Raw genomic sequence first — 19814 nt, 5'->3', positions numbered from 1 at the left:
TATATATATATATATATATACAGATCTATTTTGTGGTTTATATAGACAGAGTGTTGTTTCTGTAGCTATTATTTTAGTATCATTACCTGCCCTTATGAAGGTTGTTTTCCTTGGAAAAATCTCACGTGAAAGTATTGTTGAGGTGTTAGAATAGAATACAACAGCATAGAATAGAATATAAATATTCTAAATTTTCCCTGTCACAACTGCAGCTATAGCTGCAGTTGTGACATCAGGTTTATTGTTACTCAAAGTATGCATATATGCACATTGTGCATGCCGAGATACTCTCATCAATATGTAGAATGATCAAAAATAGCATTTTCCTGTGAGAACTTGGTTCAGTGTAATTCTTTTTTCATTTTCATGTTTGATTTTTTTCTTCATTTGTATATCTCAAACCAGCAGCAGATGTTAGCATCTTTCTTGCATTCTAATTGGGATTAGAATCCAGATTATCTAAAACAGAAAGCAAAATCTACAATGGAATGGTTCCCATATAAACTTATCCAGGTGTTAGAATGGCCAAGTCAAAGTCCAGACCTGAATCGAATTGAGAATCTGAGGAAAGACCTGAAAACTGCTGTTCACAAATGCTCTCCATCCAACTGCACTGAGTTCAAGCTGTTTTGCAAGAAGAATGGGCAAAAGTTTTAGTCTCTCGATGTGCAAAACTGATAGAGACATATCCCAAGGGACCTACAGCTGTAAGCAAAAGGTGACAACACAAAGTTTTAACTCAAGGGGGCTGAATAATTTTGCATACCCATTCTTTCAGCTTTCTATTTCTTAGGAAAAGTTTTAGATATTTTGAATATCAAATACATTTTATTCCCTTTATGATTGTGTCCCACTTATTAATTCTTCACAAAAAATTGCAACTGCACAGCTTTATATTTTAAGCTTGAAATGTGGCAAAAGGTCCAAAAGTTCAAGGGGGCAGAATACTTTCCCAGAGCACTGTATATATGGACAATCACCTGCTTTAATATATATAAAAGGCATCAGACACAACTACATTTACAGGCAAGATGACTGTGTCCGTTATTCATCCTCCTTTGTCAGTGGAAAATGTGGGTTTAAACTTTGATTTGTTTTTTACTTGATTTAGAAAGAAACAGTGGGGAATTAATTTCCATAAATTAATTAATAGTTTTAATACAATTAATTGCATTTTCTTTTATACATACCAGCTTGAACCGAATACCTCAAATCGGTGAATCAAAAAGGTTTTAAATTAACTAAATGCAATGCTCTGATTAGAAATTGTTAAACAAAGCTTTTTGCAGATCTGAACTGTCATGTTCTCTTAGTATTAGAAATGGAAATTTATTTTCTGTTGACATCAAATGTAAAACTGTTACAGGCAATATTGTATGCCATGTTGATATATATATTTTTGTAGCATATTTATTCGAAGGAATTGTACTATAATTAACGCTGATGGACTGTTCACATTTCTATAGAAGTAGTTTACAAAAGAAATTGCATACAATGTTGGGGGTTTATAAAAAAAAAACTGAAATATCATAACTTATAACCAATCTAACTTTTTTTTTCTCTGTAAAAACATCTTAAGAGAAACATTTTGAGGTTAACTGCACTTTAACATGCAAGTGTATTTTTGTCTCCAGATTCAGTGGCTGAATAATTACTATGAGACAATTCGTCAGCTGGTGGGTCCTGAGCTGGACAAGCAGGGGCTGCATGAGGAGAAGGATTGGATGCTCAGAAACACAGAGCCTTTCACTGAAGCTGGATCCTCTGCCTCCGTCTGTTCCTCCTCCTTAACACTCATAGCTCTGGTCTTTGCTCTGCACAATATCATCTGAGGAGCATCCTCTATTACCCATCTCAACAGACTTGCACTGAAAAGTTAAGCCTATGCAGCCTCTACTGAGCAGGTACACTGGGTCAACAGATGCACAGAAATTTATAATTTTTTAATTTATAATTGTAAGATGTAATAAACAATTTGAAATGTGTGAGTAAATATGTGACTTTTTGTGTTTTCCAATATGTAAAGGAATATTTTTGATTTAATAACCTGTAACAATAACCTATGGAGTTTTAAAATGGATGCTTTATTTTATACAGTGGTAACTTTGGAAAAAAAAAAGATGTGTATGATGATGGATGGATGGATGGATGGATGGATGGATGGATGGATGGATGGATGGATGGATGGATGGATGGATGGATGGATGGATGGATTCTGGACTGATTTTTAGAATCAGGGGAGTGGCGGCCTAGTGGTTAGCGCATAGAGCTTGGAATCCTGAAGTTTTGAGTTCGAGTTCCACTCCCACAGACTGCCACTCTAGGTCTCTGAGCAAGACCCTTAACCCCACACTGCTCCCTACACTGCTCCTCCAATGTGAGATAAATAAAGTTCAATTATTAATAGTTAAGTGTGTAGAAAAGCATCTTCTACCTATTGTGAAGCATGGAAAAAGATCTATGATGCCATGAACTCTTTGAAATGAATGGACCTTTAAAATAAAAAAATCTGCTGGGCTTCATAGGAATACTGAAGATCATTTGAAACAAACGCATCAACAATTAGAAGGGTTTCCAGCTGCCACACAACACTTTTTTATTGAGATCTTAGTAACAAGGTCTAAATCTTTTAAACAACCTCTGGTTGAGCCGTAGAGAAAAATGTGTGTTTTAGAGATTCTGTTCCTCTCTTTAAAATCAAATCTTATCAAATGTATAGAAGAAGACTCAGTGCTTTTCTTTTGGTAAAAGGAGATGTACTCAGTTTTCAAAACAGGTTGCCATTACTTTGCCCCTTATCTTTCTATATTAGCTTTAGCTTTGAATAAGCTCTCTTTGTCTCTTTTAACATAATCAGAAATGCTATCAAGTCTCATTAAGAAGCTTATATGACGAGTCACTGTAAGTTACAGTACTCCACCCAAACTCTTTATGAGAAAAGCAAACAAGTTCCTTTTCCCCAAACTCTAATCTCATTTCCTTTAAAAGTCTCAGAATCTCCCTTTTTCAGTTGCTCACATCGTGCCCAGGATTTTGTTTTGCTATGTTTTAAGAAACTGATAAATTGTTCTCTTTCATATCTTATTTTCAGTATCAATGATGTTATTTATGGGTTAGAGATTTTTTTTGTTACCAGTCATTACTTTATCAACTATCATGCAGCAGCTGTGTACTTCATTTTCTGAAACTCCTCCACCATCAAAAAGCTGTAAATGTAACCCTACTGTTATTACTAAAAATCATTAAAACTGACATGGATGGCTCAAGGAAGACAACTCTTCTGCATTCTCTTATTTAGCTTTTTTTTTTTGTAAATGGAAAAGAGTAACATTTAGCATCTTGTCTTCCTAAAAAAGCATCTAAAAAGCTTTCTAAAAAGCATTTTCTGATAGTGTTATGTAATGCATCAACCTGCAGCCATAAAACATGCTTTGTCCATTTAACATGTGTCATCTGTGCAGAAGCAAAGCTTATTTAAAGCAAAATATGGAGGCATCCCGGTGTTTCAGTTACAGTCATTGTTTTTGAGATCTTTACTAAATATACGTTTCAATCCCACACAAAATAGTCTATTGTTTGTTCAGTTATTATCCATCCATCTTCTTCCCCTTATCCAACAGGGTCGTGGTGGGTCTGGTGCTTACCTACAGCACTTTATGGGTGAAACAACCGGTCGCCAGTCCGTCGCAGGGCAACACCGAGACACACAACCATGCACACACCTAAGGACAATTAAGAGACAGCAACTAACCTAGCAGTCATGGTATTGGACCTCTGGAGGAAGTTAGAGTACTCGGAGAGAACCCATACATGCCTGTGGAGAACATGCAAACTCCATGCAGAAAGACATCGCACCAGGAATCAAACCCAGCACCTTCATCATCATCAAATGCACTAAATGGGTTCTGTTTTTGTTTTAATTTCCTGACTCTTAGCAAATATTTAATCATTAAGCAACAACAGTTACTAAATTAACATTCAATATTTCCATTGTTAGTTGATGTTTTCTAAGGCATAATTCAGCAGGTTTCTAATAATACTCCTACTCCAGTAGGTTTGAAAGAGTAAGAGTTTGTTTTTTAAAAAGGATTTATTATCTACTAAATAACTGGACATTACACTGACTTCATATAACAAAAATATCAGACAAAGATATAAAGTTTTGGGCAAATTATAAAAAAGATTATTTACATACTATATTTAAATTTATATACATATATTTTTCATCAGTAAAAATGAATATGGTCCTTCTGGACCACTTAGACATCCTGTGGATGTTATCTTATATAACATGTCGTGTACAACACTATGGCATCAGAACTGCCATCCGAGTGTCAAGGTATGGCCAAACAGAGTTACTTTCTCAACAGAGCATTGTGGGTTTTGCCATAATGTTTCGCTTTATATATAAAACTTTATTAGAAATTGTGTCAGGTTTATTTCAAATGAGACATTTGTGTGGTCATTAAGCCACAGATAATATTAGCAGATTTTGTATGAACTTTAAATATTCCAAGATAAGATGATGTCACTGTCTAATATCAACTTGATCCTTTCAGAGTAAATCATACCCTTACATTTCAGTCTGTTGCTTACATAAAGGCTTCCTTTTAGGCCTTATCACATCAGATAAAAGCTGTTAAGACTTGAGTCTTGGACCTGTGCTTGTATTCATTACGATTCTCTCAGAGAGTTCCTATGTTAACCTTTAAATTCCTGCCAAGGAGTTGAAGCTTAAGAGTGATTCAGCTAGTTTCTGAGAGCAACTCTGAGCAAAGACTTGACAGAATTTCTTATCAGTTAGATGTGGTTGACCACATTGTTAGGTGTGACGTTGTCTTCTTACAGCTGTAGAAAACAATAGATTATAGCATTCAGTCATGTATTTGGTAATTATTCTCATAATGCTGAAATTTAGCTAAATTCAATTATCAGAGAGCATCCAACTTGTTATATTGTTATATTACTCGCCATATTTGTGACTTTACCAGATTATATATCTTAAGTTCATGTGGACTCACCAGTATTGCACTGAGACTGCCAGCTTCTTTAAGGCTGTTTGGAAAACAACCATAAAATGGAGAAAAAAATTGAGAAAACCAGAGGAGCAGCACACAGTCCACAGAGCTCTATGAGGAAAATAGAGGAGCGTTGTTAGGTTTATTCTTTTATACATCATGTTCATTGTTACTTTGTTAGCCAGATAGAGAGAGTAGAAGGCCTTCCTTCACATTGTGGATGTCACTGTGTGTACTGAGGTCATCTAAATAGGACAGCCTTCTTGTCTTTTAAAGATACACAGGATATGGGCACATCTTGGAGCCGGACTGATAGAGGAGATGTATCTGTAATCTTGGACATGGAGGCAAGATGCATACAGTTCAGGGCATGGATTGCATGTCAGTTTCTGATACGGACAGCTAAACATCCACATGATCCAACACATAGACTCATGAGCTATAAGAAGGAGAAGATTACAGTACCTTGTCCGGGGCTCAATCTTTGCCGGACGCTCGCGGACGTGATTTTTGAGACCACAGCTGTGCAAGCTCCAAGCATTTTCTCTATCCTGTAACGACCTGATCTGGAATAAACTCTGTTACTTTTTCACTCCTGTTTTTATAGTCCTTTTTACATGGTTTTACCCAATTTGAGTTAAGAGTAGTAAGTAACTTGCTCCCAGGAAAAGAACCGGAAGGAAGTCCCGAGGCGCAACTACCTTCAAGGAGACATAACTTCCACCTTTAACAGTGTTAAATGATAAACTGGTCCTAGATCACAGTATTAAGGTGTTCAAGCAAAGGCCCATTGCAGTGCATATGTATCTGTTTTTCTGCCATTATGCATAAACCTTTAAAGTGAGAAGCAGGAGATGGCAGCATACAAGTGAATTTAAAGATTAACATTCAGGGTATGGATTCTGATATTGTCATGTGCAATACAGCAAACCTTTTCACTTTTATACATTCTATGTAGGATAGAGTGTATAATTTGTGTACTTTCTCTTATTTTATTCGGATTTATGTGTAGATATTGTTTTTGCAACAACTGTATTAACTATGGAGAACCAGAAGTGTGGGTTGGGAGAACTGATCTGTTAGCAAACTCACAGTATCCATCTTTTAACCATTTGAAAACTGATTTGACATTGTAGTTAGGGATTTGAAAGTAGTCCTTGTTCCTTACTGTATCCTCTCTTATTATGGCACAACTTAATGATACCACTGCCCTGCATGAATCGTTTTATTCCTCCAAGCATAGTAACTGACAAACTTTCAGTTTGTCCCTTCAGTTCCCTCAATCTCCTCAGGCTTCTATGCCGTACTCTGTTGGAGTTTACCCCAGTGGATGAGAAAGTCACATCCCATCGCCTTCTGGTAGGGGGGAGATCTCTGACTGTTGTTTCGACCTATGGGCTGAACAGCAGTACAGAGTACCAGGCCTTCTTAGCACCCCTGGGGGGGTGTTGGATAGCGCCCTCTCCTGGGAATTCCATTATTTCCCTGGGAGTCTTTAACACCCATGTCAGAAACTATAATGACGCCTGGAGGGATGTGATCTGGAGGAACAGACCCTCAACTCAGAACCTGATTGGTGTTTCATTATTGGACCTATATGTAAGTCACGGATTGTCCATAATGAAGTCCATGTTTGAGTATAAGGATGTCTGTAGTGCACCTTAACACCCTAAGCCAGAGTTCAAAGATCAACTTTTGGAGTCATATCTTCTGACCTTTGGCCACTTGGGTGAAGAGAGGGCCGGAGCTGTCCATGTGTCAAGCATAAACCAGGCTATAGTCACAGTAAAAGCTAAGCTCATAGCTACAGTATATCTAGGAGAGAAAAAGTATTAAACACTAAAAAACAGGCCAAACTATTATCAATAAGTGAAATTGTTGCTCCAGTCAACAATTTCACTTATGGATAACTGAAATTGTTGACTGGAGCAACCCATGTGATGCCTCTTTCCGTGATGGTGTTACAGCTAAACTGAGTAACTTGCCAGATGTACTTACTATGACGTGAAAAAGCATATAGAACATGAAGTTAAAAGCATAACTAATGATGCAAAGTTGGGGAGTAGAGGTATAATGAGGCAGGAAGAAAAGAGGTCACTATGTCCTCCAGCAGCCTAAGCCTATGACAGCATATCTAAAAAGTGTGCTGATGATAACCTGACCCACCCTAACTATTAATAAAGGTGATACTGGAAATACTGGTTCATTAAAAGGAAAAGGCTGATCAGTTTTTAACAGTGAGATAGTAAGTAGGATGTACGTTCATGGACGTTTTAAAAGGAAAGTTTTAAGAAAGTTATATTATAAAAGATAAACTGATATTCAGCCATCTTGGGAGTCCAAGAGTCCTGATTGAGGGAAAGCAGAAACGAGAGAGAAAATTAATTTGGTTGTAAGTAAGTAGTAAGTGTTTTTTTTTTTTTGTTTGTTTGTTTAGTTTTTACTGTATCAATGTTTACTTGAAGTAAAAAAAAAAACAGAGAAATTACATAGTAAGAAATATTGTTCAGCAGCACAACTAGCGGCCAAACATGCATTTCTATTTTTTTCATTTCTCATCTGACTGTTCTATTTCTATTATTGCTGTGGTCTCTGAAACGACACTCTTGTCGCAGACTTTTAGTTGCAGATATGAACCTGAACATGTGCCAATACACCAACAAAACTAGGAGGAGTTAGATTATCTTCCATTGAATCTTTACTGTAAGATGTTTATGTAATACCGACACATTTTTACATAATGTAATACACTTTTACATTTTGTACATCAAGTCATTTTTTTGTATAACTAAAACATCTAATATTTTACTAAGGAGCTTTTACTTTAAACAATTTTTTTTGTATTTTTATGAGAAATGTGTCTAACAGCTGCTGTTGGTTGTTTTTCACACCTTTGTGATCATAAAGACATACGAGTTTGCTGCCAACCTGCAGTCAAGTGACAGGAAACTTAAACAGGGCATCCTCTTATCATGCGGTTTTTACACCACCAAAATAACAAGCTTATGCTGCCTTGCACTGAACTTCCCTCTCTGCACTCACTGTCAGAACGTATTTTTGCCTCTTCGTCCTGCAGACTGACTGACTATCAAAAAAGGTGCACACGTTCTTTTGAGTCACCAAGTATTCTTGTCCAAAGTATGTCTATTATGGAAGTTTTGAGTATCTTATCTTGTGACTTACTTTCCAGCAAATATATCTTGCAAATTATTAGATGCATGAACATTTCCCTCTAGGATTGGCCTTTTGGAGTGGTAACTCGGAGCCACAGTGGTTTGCAGCTGCACAGCCGTTGCAGTTTCCAAACCTGTCATCTTTGAGTGTCTTTCACTTCCACACTTCACATGTGCTCACTATGAATATATTTCGAAATCCTGACTATAAAACTGTAAGCCTAAGATTGCTGTTTGGTCTGACTTGTAGGAATACATTGAGTAATATATCACCAGCCAAACAAAGTCATAGAGCTTTTATTTGACTAAAATTGTTAATTTTAAGCAAGTTACCCTTTAAACGTTCTCTTATAAGCTGGAGTTACACTCGTAGTTACATCTACAAACTGTAAAGCGTGTAAGTACAGTTTTTTAAGGAAGCTCTATGCATGCAATCCTGACTAATGCATGTAATCAACCCAGTAGCCCTTTTGTGGTCCTGAGCAGCAGAAGGAGGGTTTGCCTTTTTGGTTTCAATGCACCCATGTGACTTCCTGACGTGCACTTCACTCTTCTGCAGCAGAGTGCACCTCAGCCCTCTTTTCTTTCTCTCCAGCTCCGGCTTGTGACACCGTAGGGACAGATATCCTTAAGTCACTAAACACCCTGAAGTCCTCTAACAGGTGTCTTGTCTGGAGAGTTAAGTGGATCACAGAAGAAGAAGAGGAAGAAGATGCTGAGGCGAAGACCATCAAACGCCTCGGAGAAGGAGCAGACTCAGAAGAAGAAGGTGAGGTTCTAATTATGACCTTTGCTTTTGGAAAGTTAAAACAGAGCATGGCTGATGTAATCAAAGTCAAACTTTACTACCTTGTTAAAAACAAACATTTATCATACTTTTTTCATCTTTTATACATTTGTTTTAAAGAGAGGATGTTTGCTCAGGGTAGTGCAGAGTTCTGCGGTCAACCTAAAAAAAAAAAAAGAAACACAGATCTTTTAAAACCGCTCATTTGTTTATTTAAAATGGACGATTTTCTTTATTTTCTAACTACCCATTGCAGCTTTTTTTTGTTACAGTAGTTCCTCTATTATGGCCCTGGTGATTCATTGCAGATGCAGATTGAGTCAGAAAAAGCTCTGTGGCTTCTGCTGGCTTCATCTTCAGCTGTCACCAACTCAGCAAGCCTCCCACACTTAACACCAGTGCCCCTATTTTCCATCCTCAGCTCTGCTCCTGCGGTCTGATTGACAACTTGTCACTACACATCTCAACGCCTTTATTCTCGGAAAGCTTTTTCATACACAGTCATGACAGGGAGCCATAGCGGCTGGAGAACCTCATCTCTGTGGCTTGACTTTATAGAGATATTCAGTTTATTTGACTGTGTTGCAGTAAAGCCAGAGATGTTAAAGGTCATTGGGTTTGTCTGAGTTCACCGTTGGGTTTAATTCTACAGTTCTTTAACTCGGCAGACATCGAACGCAAGTCTGCAATGATTGGCTGGCAAGGGTTGCTAAATCTTTGCCCATTTCCTGTGGTTTCAGCAAAGAGAGACAGAAGGATGAGCTGCGATAAGATTTTTTTAAGCTTCGACGGAATTTTAGACAAAGAACTTCCGGCACAGCTAGAAGAAGCTCTGCTTGTGGAAAATTATGCAAAGGAGTAAAAATCGCAGCGATTTGGGTTAACATCAGGCTCTTATTGAAACCTTTTTGGCTGATATTTTTAGGACATGTACAAACACAAACAGACAAACATGGATGATGACAAAAGAAGAAGAAAGGTACTGCCTATATTCTAACATCTTAAACAAGACATGGTGGGGATCATATCTCGAAAAGTTTGTCCCTAAAATCTGAAGTTATTTTGTTACTTTTATTACAAACAGTTCCTTACAGACGTGCTTCTTGAGCCCTTTGTTCCTTTACAGTCACAAACATAAATGTATTCTACTAAGATTTTTTGGGGAAACTAGCAAGGAAAACTCAGTGATAGACTGGCTGGAAAAGGCCTGGCTAATAGAATTCAATGCAATTCAAAACTTAAGCCACACGTCCCTTTACTGAAATAAAGTCCACCATTAAATTTAGTAGTTTTGCTTTTTGTTTTTTCACATGCAGAACGCAATGTGTGCACCATACCTTTGAATATGCAATTGTTACCATCAGCCATGGTGTATGCTGAATCATTCTGCGGGGTTCCATTTCAGCAGATGCTTTTTACTGATTGTGGTTAATTTTGTGTCTATCAGAGTCAAATTGGAAGCAGTGACCAACTGGTGTAAAAAGGCAACAGTAATGATCATTCTAATAGCTTAAAAAAGACATTCAAAAGCAAATCCACCTTTTATAGTCAACTAATCGCTAAACAGTCAAACTACTAGTAATTTGATATCAAAGACTGTGATGTGCTAGAAACCATTAGTGAATAGGGAAACAGCAGACTGTTCAGGCATTAAACTGAAAAGCCTCTAAAAGTGCCACAATATCTCTTGAGGAGCCGCTGGCATCAAAAGCTCCTGCGTTAACGACTATTATGCTGCATTCAGACCAGTCAGCTTAATACACAGGTCTGGCAATATTGGGTGCCAAAAAAAGAGGAACGAAAAGAAATCAATTAGAAGATCTTTTTAGCAGGTTCCTAAAGATGTGTATGGGACGCTGCAAGACATGTGGGAGAAGGCGTCCCCAAACAACACCCCATAGGAAAGGGAGGTGGCAGCACTGAGTATAAAAAAATGGTTGGAGCTATATTTGGGGCAATCCTGGGAAAAAGTATTTTTCTATGCTGCCACACACCTTGCTTGAATGATTGGCTTATTGAAGCTTCTGCAACACTTGGTGGCTTCTAAAAACTATGCGATCATTACATCAGGTGTGCAGGAGCAGAGACACATCTACAGTAAAACTTGGACAGCGTGTCCTGAGGACCAGGGTTTGTAAAAACTAGTGTACATCAAGGAATATCCATTTGTTAAAATGGAAAAGACAAACTTAAATCAGATTTAGAATTAGTAGGGAGTTGGAACTGATTTTTTGGGAGGCTTTTCACCAAGTCCTTTAGCGCTTGGGGTTTTTTGCAAAGGAGGATAATGGAACATTTCAGTTTGCAGATGTGCAATGCCAAAACATTTTGTTAAATGTGATCTAGAAAGTTAATAAACTGACTCATGAAGCTTCACTACAAATGTGCACCATCCATTTAGAGGTCATTTGTAAAAAAAAAAAAATATTTGAAACCTCTGGATCAATGCATTACAATTACACTTTCAGTTTACAGTTTGGTAAAAGGTGAACATGTCAGAAGGGTTTTCACACATTTTCTGAGCTTTCTGGTCTCCCTATATATGGCTTTAGTGTCTTTAAAGTTGAGGCTTATGAGTTCACAGGTTTATTCCAAGGCCCTCTGTTCCTCAAGCTCCCTCGTCTACAGTACTTCCTGTATTATGTTTATGTAGATATTAGTCACAGGTAAATTTGCCATTTTTTCAGGACACATGTGTTTTTTTTTTCCAATATTATAAAAAAAACAATATTTTTATCTTGGGAGAATCCATTAGCAGATTAATTCTGCTCATCCTTCATATCAGATAGAGCACATGGTGTGCACACTTCGGTGTCACCAGCAGTGTAACGTTAAAATTCCACCCAACAACCATCAAGCCCCAACAGTCACTTAACTCCCGAATTTGTCTTTTATTGTTGCAGTTTGTGCTTTTGCCTTATTCCCCTTTCAATGTTTTGCAGCTCACCTTGCAGAGGTCCAGCAGCTTTAAGGATTTTATGAAACACAAGCCCACCTCCCCCAATGTGCAAGATAAGGAGTTCACCCTGGACGACCACGTGAGTTAGACCAGCACAAAACATAATAGTGGAAAAGTAGAAGTAGATGTTTTTATCTTTGTATGCAAGTTCCTGAATGATTGTTCCCATAGGTAATGTTCTCATAATGTTCCTCATTTGTTTTTATTTCACAAAGCCCTTGAAATTTACACCACATCCCAGAGAGAGCCCCCTTACTGACAGTTGTGGCTGTTACTAAACGAAATGTCGTGTTTGAGCTTCCCTTTTTAAAAGAGAGGAGCTCTATATTGAATGTAAAGCTCAGAGAATGGGTTAATCACTTCTCGGAAGCGTCGAGTGAGTTAGAGGACGGAGTGCAGAAGTACAGAAACAGAGAGGAAGTAAGAAGGAGAAGCAGCACGGTGCAGATGACAGCAGCGAGCAGACAGGATGTCCTCTGGTGACAGCTAGTCAAGCAGAGAGCCTTTGCGTCAGACAGGCTGAGCAGAAGCAGAAAGCATTAACCCAGGAGTCTGATGGGCCTTTCCCTGGAGGTTAAACTGCACTTAAGACTCAGCGTTATCAGATTTTAATCCTATGAATTTATTCAAGCATGAGATCTGTGTGAGAATTTAATATTCACACTTTTCTTTTTGTCACTGCAGGAGCTTATCTTCACCCAGCAGGAAAACATGTAATTTTCTTAACTGAAGAATCAAGCACGTTTAAAACCACTCAGTTTAAAAATGATGAAGATTAGCTCCTGTGCTTCCTGCATGACAGAATTAATCATTGGCACTACAGGTTGTATTTGGTTCAAAGTTACAAAGAGACTAACAGCATTTCATGGAGTAAAGATAGAGCTGGCCTCCTGTTTACAGTGGTCATCAGCGCCCCATGAAGTCATCTGGGGTTTGATATTCAAACTCAAGGCCTATCCTGCATGATTTCCTAGTCTTTTTTCACGTTTCCTGTCTGAAACACAGTAAACAAAGGCTACACGTGCCTCCAAAACCTTAAAAAGGACCTAGATGAGAGGGACAGAAAGGGAGAAACAGGAGGGAACTGAGAATGAACTAAAAATAATGATGTCAAAAACAACATTCAAAATAAGTCTAAAATAAATTGAAGATTAAGAGCTAAATGTTTCTGTATTAGCCATACAAACATTGGGGATTTTTAATAAAAGCCATGTGGTTCAGCACCTGGAGCCACAACCGTTTAAGGGGTATTAGATGATGGCTAATTTTTCTCCAATTTTCACCTAATTTCCTACCAACATGTTGCCAATTCCTCTTTACCTACTTTCACCATGTACCCAGAAACAAGCCATTTGTTTACCTATTTATAAGTTTGCATATTTGTTAAAGATGTTTATACTGAAGTATTTCCATGAATTATGGAGAAGAGTGATAATACAAATCCTAAAAAAGTGTAATATTCCCCTAAATCTCATCTTCTGAAACGTCCCATTTGGCAGTGTTGCACCAATTTGATCCAATATCAATATAACTGTAATGGCCAATAGCTGATATTTACTGATATCCTATATGGTATATTTTGGGATTTTTTGGACACCATGAAAAAGTGGCCTAACTGCTGGTAACGCTTCCTTGCTTCTGTTTTATACTGTACAGCCCCGAACCTTGGCTACATCACAATCACTGTCACATGACAAAACAAATAAGACCAATACCCTCGGTCCTCCCCCAGTATTAAAGGCCCAGGTTCACTTACCTGACTATCTTAAAAATGACAAATATTGGATGATACTGATATTAAAACTGATATATGACATATACCTAATTTTTTTCACTTTAATTTCTTTTTTGAGCCTGACAGTTTTATTATTGACTTTTTTGGTTTAGGGAACATCTAAAATGGCAAAGGAACTACCGGTAGTACAATATGGAAAACAGGAGAATTAAAAACAACCTGTATAAATATTTCTAAAAATGTTCTGATCCATAAAGAGGTTTTGTTTTATTTGTTTAAATGTAAAGGTAATAGAGGAGGGGGAGCCCATACTATGTTCACAGTTTAAACACTGTAAGAAAGTGTCTAAATTGACGATTCCAACATGGCAAAAAGCTAAAGAGCATTTCCACAGTTTAAAGGCATTTGGACTGCATTAATCAACATTTATATAAGTTGACTGGAAGAATCTGATATTGATTTTACTAAACCAGACACAGATTCTATAAAAACCACAGGACATTTTTAAATCTTTATTCTGTTTGTGAAACAATAAGCCTGCTCTTCAAATTTGTCATCAGTTGAAATACGCTCTAATACAATTTTTTTTAAAAAGTACAGTTAATAGCAATAATGTGTTAAATTGACAATTATTTTACAATTTATTCTCAAGATTTCTAAAAAAAAAAAAAAAAAGATTAATTATTAAACCTAATTTGAGAAAATGTACTGATACACCATGATTTAAATACAAAGGTCCAGAAAAACATCACAAATGACAGAAGGAAGGGATCAAATCGCTTTACCTTGATAGGAGAGGGAGGTAATTTAGCCTGGCAGACCAATTACTGAGATCAGGACTTCCTGAGCTGTTGTGAGAACAACAAATAGAGATTTTAAAGCTGAACTAGAAAATGAAATCACTGTTGAATAAAGATCTATTAAATAGTTTGTCACTTTTAAAAATCTCTAGTAAAAATCTTGCATCTAAATATATGAAATTAGGGGAAGAAAGAGCATCTAGCCAAGGGCCCTATTTATCAAAGGACCCTCTCTGGGATCAAATACATTCTTGCATTTCTTACCTGTTGCATTCTCCCTCTATGTGCATGTGTGATTGCAGCTGCAGACTTTTACATATGTTTTGTGGGTGTTATCAAAGCCATTGACTAACTGCATAGTAAAACCCCTGATAACATCAGTTTCTTTGAGGCAAAAGGCTGCAGGTGTTGCTCTGTGACTCTGTGGGTATTGAAACCTCATGACCACAAACATGCCTGGTTTTTAGATCGTGAGAATTAAACCAGTATTTGTTTGAGTAACTAACTGTCTATTTCTTTGTCACATTGGAAAACAACGGGTTTGTTTTCTTTATATAAATAATGGGTTTTGTTTATCTCACTCCAGGAGGGGGAATGTGAAGAAGCAGTGAAAAGTGGCAGCAAACTGGGGAAAAAATGGCGCAATGTCATTTCTCGTACAATGACCCGCAAAACATCCAAGATGGTGCAGAAGGCCCTGGCTGAGGAGGGGGTAAACATGGCACACACACAACCTCACAAAAAAAATAACACTGAAAGCAACGCAAACACAGCAACAGCCTTAAAAAGCAACCCTTCAGACTTTATTTGCTGCACCACCATATTTAAAAACACCAGCAGTTTGCAATTATAGGCTATTTGTCCCCTCTTGTGGACAATCTTTGCACTGCACTTTTAATTAAATCGTCTGTGCATTGTTATGTTTTTCCTAATATCATCTTCCATCTGATAATTAAAGCACAGAAAGGGTTAACACATTAATAACTCAACAATTTAATCTTTGATTTCACAATCAAATTGTCAGAAGTTATTTTTTCTATCATTATATCACCAGTGAAGAACATCTGTTTATTAAGGCCTCTATCTTTAAGATTTATATGCATAGTGTTTTCTTTACAATGTTAAGTATTCATACACAGATAAAATAAAAATTCAAGAAAAAAATGAATTGTATCTTACTTTAACTATATTTATTACTTAATTATATCTTAATTAAAAACATACTTATATATATACACACATACATATATATATATAACCACACATGATTAATTAGGCTACATTATAATCTGACCTTGCTTATCCATTATGCTATGTAACATTAAAACAAAATCTAATAAACTGATGAGTACATTTGAACAAAATTCTAATTTTACCAAAAAGGAATTAGCAGGATAAGTTAGTAAACTAAATAAAGATGCTTTTCTTTTTGTTTTTCTTCAAAACAATACTTATTCATATAAGAAAAACAGGGTTAGTTTTATATATTTTGTCCATCAGGTCATTTATAAAACATTGATATTATTCAAGTTAAGGGAAGAGGAACCATTCCTTGTTTTATTTATTTATTTATTTTTTCATTTCATATATCCAGGCAGAGAGTGGGGATGAGATGTCCCCCGTCTCAGCTGACTTTCTTCCAGATCTGAGTGCAGGACAGAGGACGTCTGTGTGCTCCACAGGGTCAGAGGACACCACTCCCAGCCCAGTGAGCCGCCAGCTCTCTGCCAGTAAGTCTGTGAACTTTAACATCTACATCATCTTCAAGACTCCTGTGGGAACCTGGAATGGAAAGCTTGAAAACAAAATCAGTTCCTTAAAGTTTATCTATTGCTTCAATCAGCCACAACCGAACAACGGTGTCTTTTTGTAAACAGAAATAATCATTAGAAATCTTTACTGATCTGAAACAGGAAACATTAAACTGATTAAATGTCAAACAGAGGGATAAAGTGTGTCTTTTCACGCAGGTTACATATAAAATCTGGTCTCAACTGGACTCTGCGTGGGAATCTAACCTTTCTTTTGCATCTGTTCTCCTCAGGCAGCGACAGGCAGAGCTTGGACAGTGGTTACAGCCAGCGGGACAGCATGCGGCTGGAGGACAGCTCTTACAACGGGCCATTCTGTGGACGCGCTGTGGTCCACACTGACTTCACTCCCAGCCCCTATGATGTGGAGTCGCTAAAACTCCAAGTGAGTCTCCAAGAAGGTCCTCACTGTTTGATATATGGCCTTCAGCTAGGTCTGCTGTCTTGCCTCATCCTCCTGGGAACTTATTAGCTCTGTAAAACAAGAAGGCTAAATCTGATTATTATTCTGCAAAGCAAGAATGAAAACTGCAAGAGCCAATGCTGTCTGCATGCTTTACTATACTCTGGTCGGTTAGAAGAAATAAAAAACATGAGAAACAGGTTTTTAGTTATTGTTTTTTAGCTTTCATGATAATAAAACTTTTTAATGCTTTTTACAGAAAGGTGACATTATCTACATCATCGACAAACCGCCTGTGGGAACCTGGACAGGAAAGCTCAACAATAAAGTGGGTTCCTTCAAGTTCATCTATGTCAACCTCCTTCCTGATGAGACCCCCCCAACCAGAAGGAAACGATGCCACAGCAAGGGCAAGCAGTCCAAATCCAAGCCCAAAACCTTGGAGGAAGTCCTGGAGAGCATCGGCCTGACGGTAAAAGGAGGAGGACTGGGTACTGACCTCACTGAATCCTTTCCACACAGACTGCTAAAGACTCCACGTTTCTTTTTCAGGAGCTGAGCTCATTGCTGTCCATGCATGGCTTCCAGAGCCTGGAGGACTTCACTGGACTGAAGGAGTCTCATCTGAATGAGCTGAACATCACAAACCCAGACCACCGCTCCAAGATCCTGAATGCAACTGACCTGCTCAGAGACTGTAGGTTTAAAAACACCAAAACACTTTACATTTCAAATTAATCAGGATCTTAAGCTGCTATTTATTAACATGAAATGTTTCTTTTAAATCAAGAGAAATTCAAATAGGGTGAAATCTGAAAGCATTGGTTCCGAATGCGGATTCTTTTTAACTCTTTAGTTTATATTCAAAATGAATAAATAAAATTACAGTAGAAAGGTTGTTGTAAAAATAGTATTATATAGAGACACTACATTTCTAAGTAAGTTGATGTATGCACACAGCTTAGTTCCAGTGATTTCAACCAGTTGAGTCTGATTTGGTTAAAAAAAAGAAAGAAAATCAGTTGTTGATTAAAAATAACATTCAAGCAATGACCATCCTAAGGCAAACTAAGCTACTGGCAAACTAGGCTAACTAAGCTACTGTTAGGAGCGCTAGGACTAGGCTGGTTTTAGACATATTCATCAGTGGTAATGGTTTCAAATAGATGTTATGTTAATCTATTTCTGGGTCAAATATGTCGGGGTTGAAAGGTTAAATGTTACTGAAATAGGCAAACTGTTTTTATGCTCCACCCTCTTTAAGGCCCAAACAGACTTCTATAATAGTGGTTAGGGGAGATTTAAAGTATAATGCATGTATGGTTGCAAAGAGTTCCCTAAATACATTTTCCTTCAGCCTCTTATTTTTAGACTGGCTTCAGCTTTCAACTACTATACTTCAACTATATAAAATATAAATGCTGCAACTCTTTTTTTTCTGTGAATTTTTTTCAAATGTATTTTCTTTTCTTGCTAGTTTGCATCAATATTTAGGTATTTTAATAGGATGTTGGCAAAATGTATTTTTCCTGTTTTCAAATTTTTCAGTTTTTCAAATCTAGACAAAAGTGGGCAGGAGGAGATCCTGGAAACTAATAGAATAATAGAGAATTTAAGTCAACTTACTTAAAAATAATGGTTTACGAATTGCTTCTACATTCTAAGAAAATGTTAGTTTTATGCAAATTAATTTATGACCTAAAAAGTAAGCAGTCGCGGTTAGTAATCAAATAGCAAACAGTACTGAAATTTGGGGATTCTAAATAAAAAGTAAAAGATAAAGAGCATAAAGGGAAAAAAAATAGGCTGATAGGTAAATACCTTAGCCTACAAGTAAAAGGTAATAAAAAGGTTGAAGACTTAACCATTAGCAGTTTTCCTCCTTGTACAAGTGACCCTTAATTTCAACATTAGCTGGATTTTTGAATCAATTTACTAAACCATCTTAATCCTATCTGTATCATGGACCATTTCACACTAAATTCCTTTAGGTAATATTTATTATAAATATTAGCTCCTGATATGAAACAAACTGGTGAGAATTAAATAAGGTATAACATTATAAGTACTGGATATGAACTTAAAAGAATGATACCATCTCTCTGAAGCTGAGCCAGATATGCATGGATTTCTTTGAAATTTTCTCTGCTCTAAAATGACTGATTTTTCCTCTTGAAGCTGAAGATGAGTCTGAACCAGAAGAGGAAGAGTTAGAGGAGGCCTCAGCTGAAAGCTCCAAGGAGCCGAGGGACTCTGGTTGCTTTGAGAGCTCAGAGAATCTGGAGGGTGGCCGTGAGGAGCCAAAGACAGAGGAGCACGATTCAAACCAGGAAACAGAGAAACAAGAGGAAAAGTCCCAGGAGGACCAGGCAGAGGAACTGGAAGCTGTCCAGGAGCAGCTGCAGGAGCTGACAGTGGATGATGGACAGTGATTGTGATGATGGAAAATATGCTCAAACTTTTTTCTTCTCATTTCTGAGAGGCTGTGGATGCCATTTAAAGTCTCTCTTTATCAAAAGAGAGCAGACAATGCCACTTTAATGCAAACATACTGAACAAACAGGGTTGAAATACTGAATGTGTATAACAATGATTTCGCAGCTTGCATACATAAGCAGTCCAGCAGCACACACTGTTACTAGCTGCTACAGGTGGCAGCATTACTCTGAATTAACTTGCGTTCAAAAACACCATGTAATTTTACTGGAGACATGTTGTTCTGTATTATAATGTTATAACTAAAGCGTTCAAGGGTTTTACTCTGGGTTCTACCCTGTCTGTCCTTAACGTTCTCATGCTTTAGTGTCTCTTTGGTCCTTCATGAATGTAAACTATTTTACATTTTTTTATGTAATGTGAATATCACTGCTATTTTTGTTTGTTTTTTTTTCCTGTGACTGTAAATACATTTAATAAAGTTAAATTAGTAGAGTGGTGATAAAGTTGTGTGAGATCTGTTTCGATATCAACGGGAGATTTTCAGTGTTTTCAGCATCTAAACAGCTATATTTTTGGAGCAGATTGAATTAAACACAGGAGGACTGATATTTAGATGGCCTCTGTTGGTGTTTAGGAAGAAGAGATTCATTCTGTAAGTGGTGGCTTACTTTTAGTTGCTGTGTCCCTCA

General features: G+C 37.2%; 2 protein-coding genes across 2 annotated transcripts in view; both read left to right on the top strand.

The window, feature by feature from the left end:
• Window positions 1–1995, top strand: part of xpnpep2 (X-prolyl aminopeptidase (aminopeptidase P) 2, membrane-bound) — a 22819-nt gene extending 20824 nt beyond the window's left edge. Inside the window, exon 21 of the mRNA XM_015388507.1 lies at window positions 1635–1995. Within this exon, the coding sequence (XP_015243993.1) occupies window positions 1635–1832 (198 nt within the window). The 3' untranslated portion in view covers window positions 1833–1995. The remainder of the gene's footprint in view (window positions 1–1634) is intronic.
• A 6746-nt stretch (window positions 1996–8741) lies between these two features.
• sash3 (SAM and SH3 domain containing 3) lies at window positions 8742–19129 on the top strand. Its single transcript, XM_015388376.1, has 8 exons — window positions 8742–8960; window positions 11921–12016; window positions 15059–15184; window positions 16067–16202; window positions 16517–16668; window positions 16946–17158; window positions 17239–17383; window positions 18865–19129. Exons 1-8 carry the CDS (start codon window positions 8904–8906, stop codon window positions 19116–19118), a joined length of 1179 nt encoding a protein of 392 aa, XP_015243862.1. The 5' UTR covers window positions 8742–8903; the 3' UTR covers window positions 19119–19129.
• The last annotated feature ends 685 nt before the right edge of the window (window positions 19130–19814 follow it).

This window comes from Cyprinodon variegatus, unplaced genomic scaffold, assembly GCF_000732505.1.
Source record: "Cyprinodon variegatus isolate N-32 unplaced genomic scaffold, C_variegatus-1.0 Scaffold19, whole genome shotgun sequence".
Taxonomy (NCBI): Eukaryota; Metazoa; Chordata; class Actinopteri; order Cyprinodontiformes; family Cyprinodontidae; genus Cyprinodon; species Cyprinodon variegatus.
The sequence above is the reverse complement of the archived record's forward strand: the minus strand, read 5'-3'. Positions and strand labels throughout refer to the sequence as shown.

Coding starts and splice junctions, on each gene's coding strand:
- sash3 (XM_015388376.1), top strand. CDS start 8,904: ATGCTGAGGCGAAGACCATCAAACGCCTCGGAGAAGGAGCAGACTCAG. Junction 15,185..16,066: donor AGGCCCTGGCTGAGGAGGGG/GTAAACATGGCA, acceptor TCATATATCCAG/GCAGAGAGTGGGGATGAGAT. Junction 17,159..17,238: donor TGGAGAGCATCGGCCTGACG/GTAAAAGGAGGA, acceptor TTTCTTTTTCAG/GAGCTGAGCTCATTGCTGTC.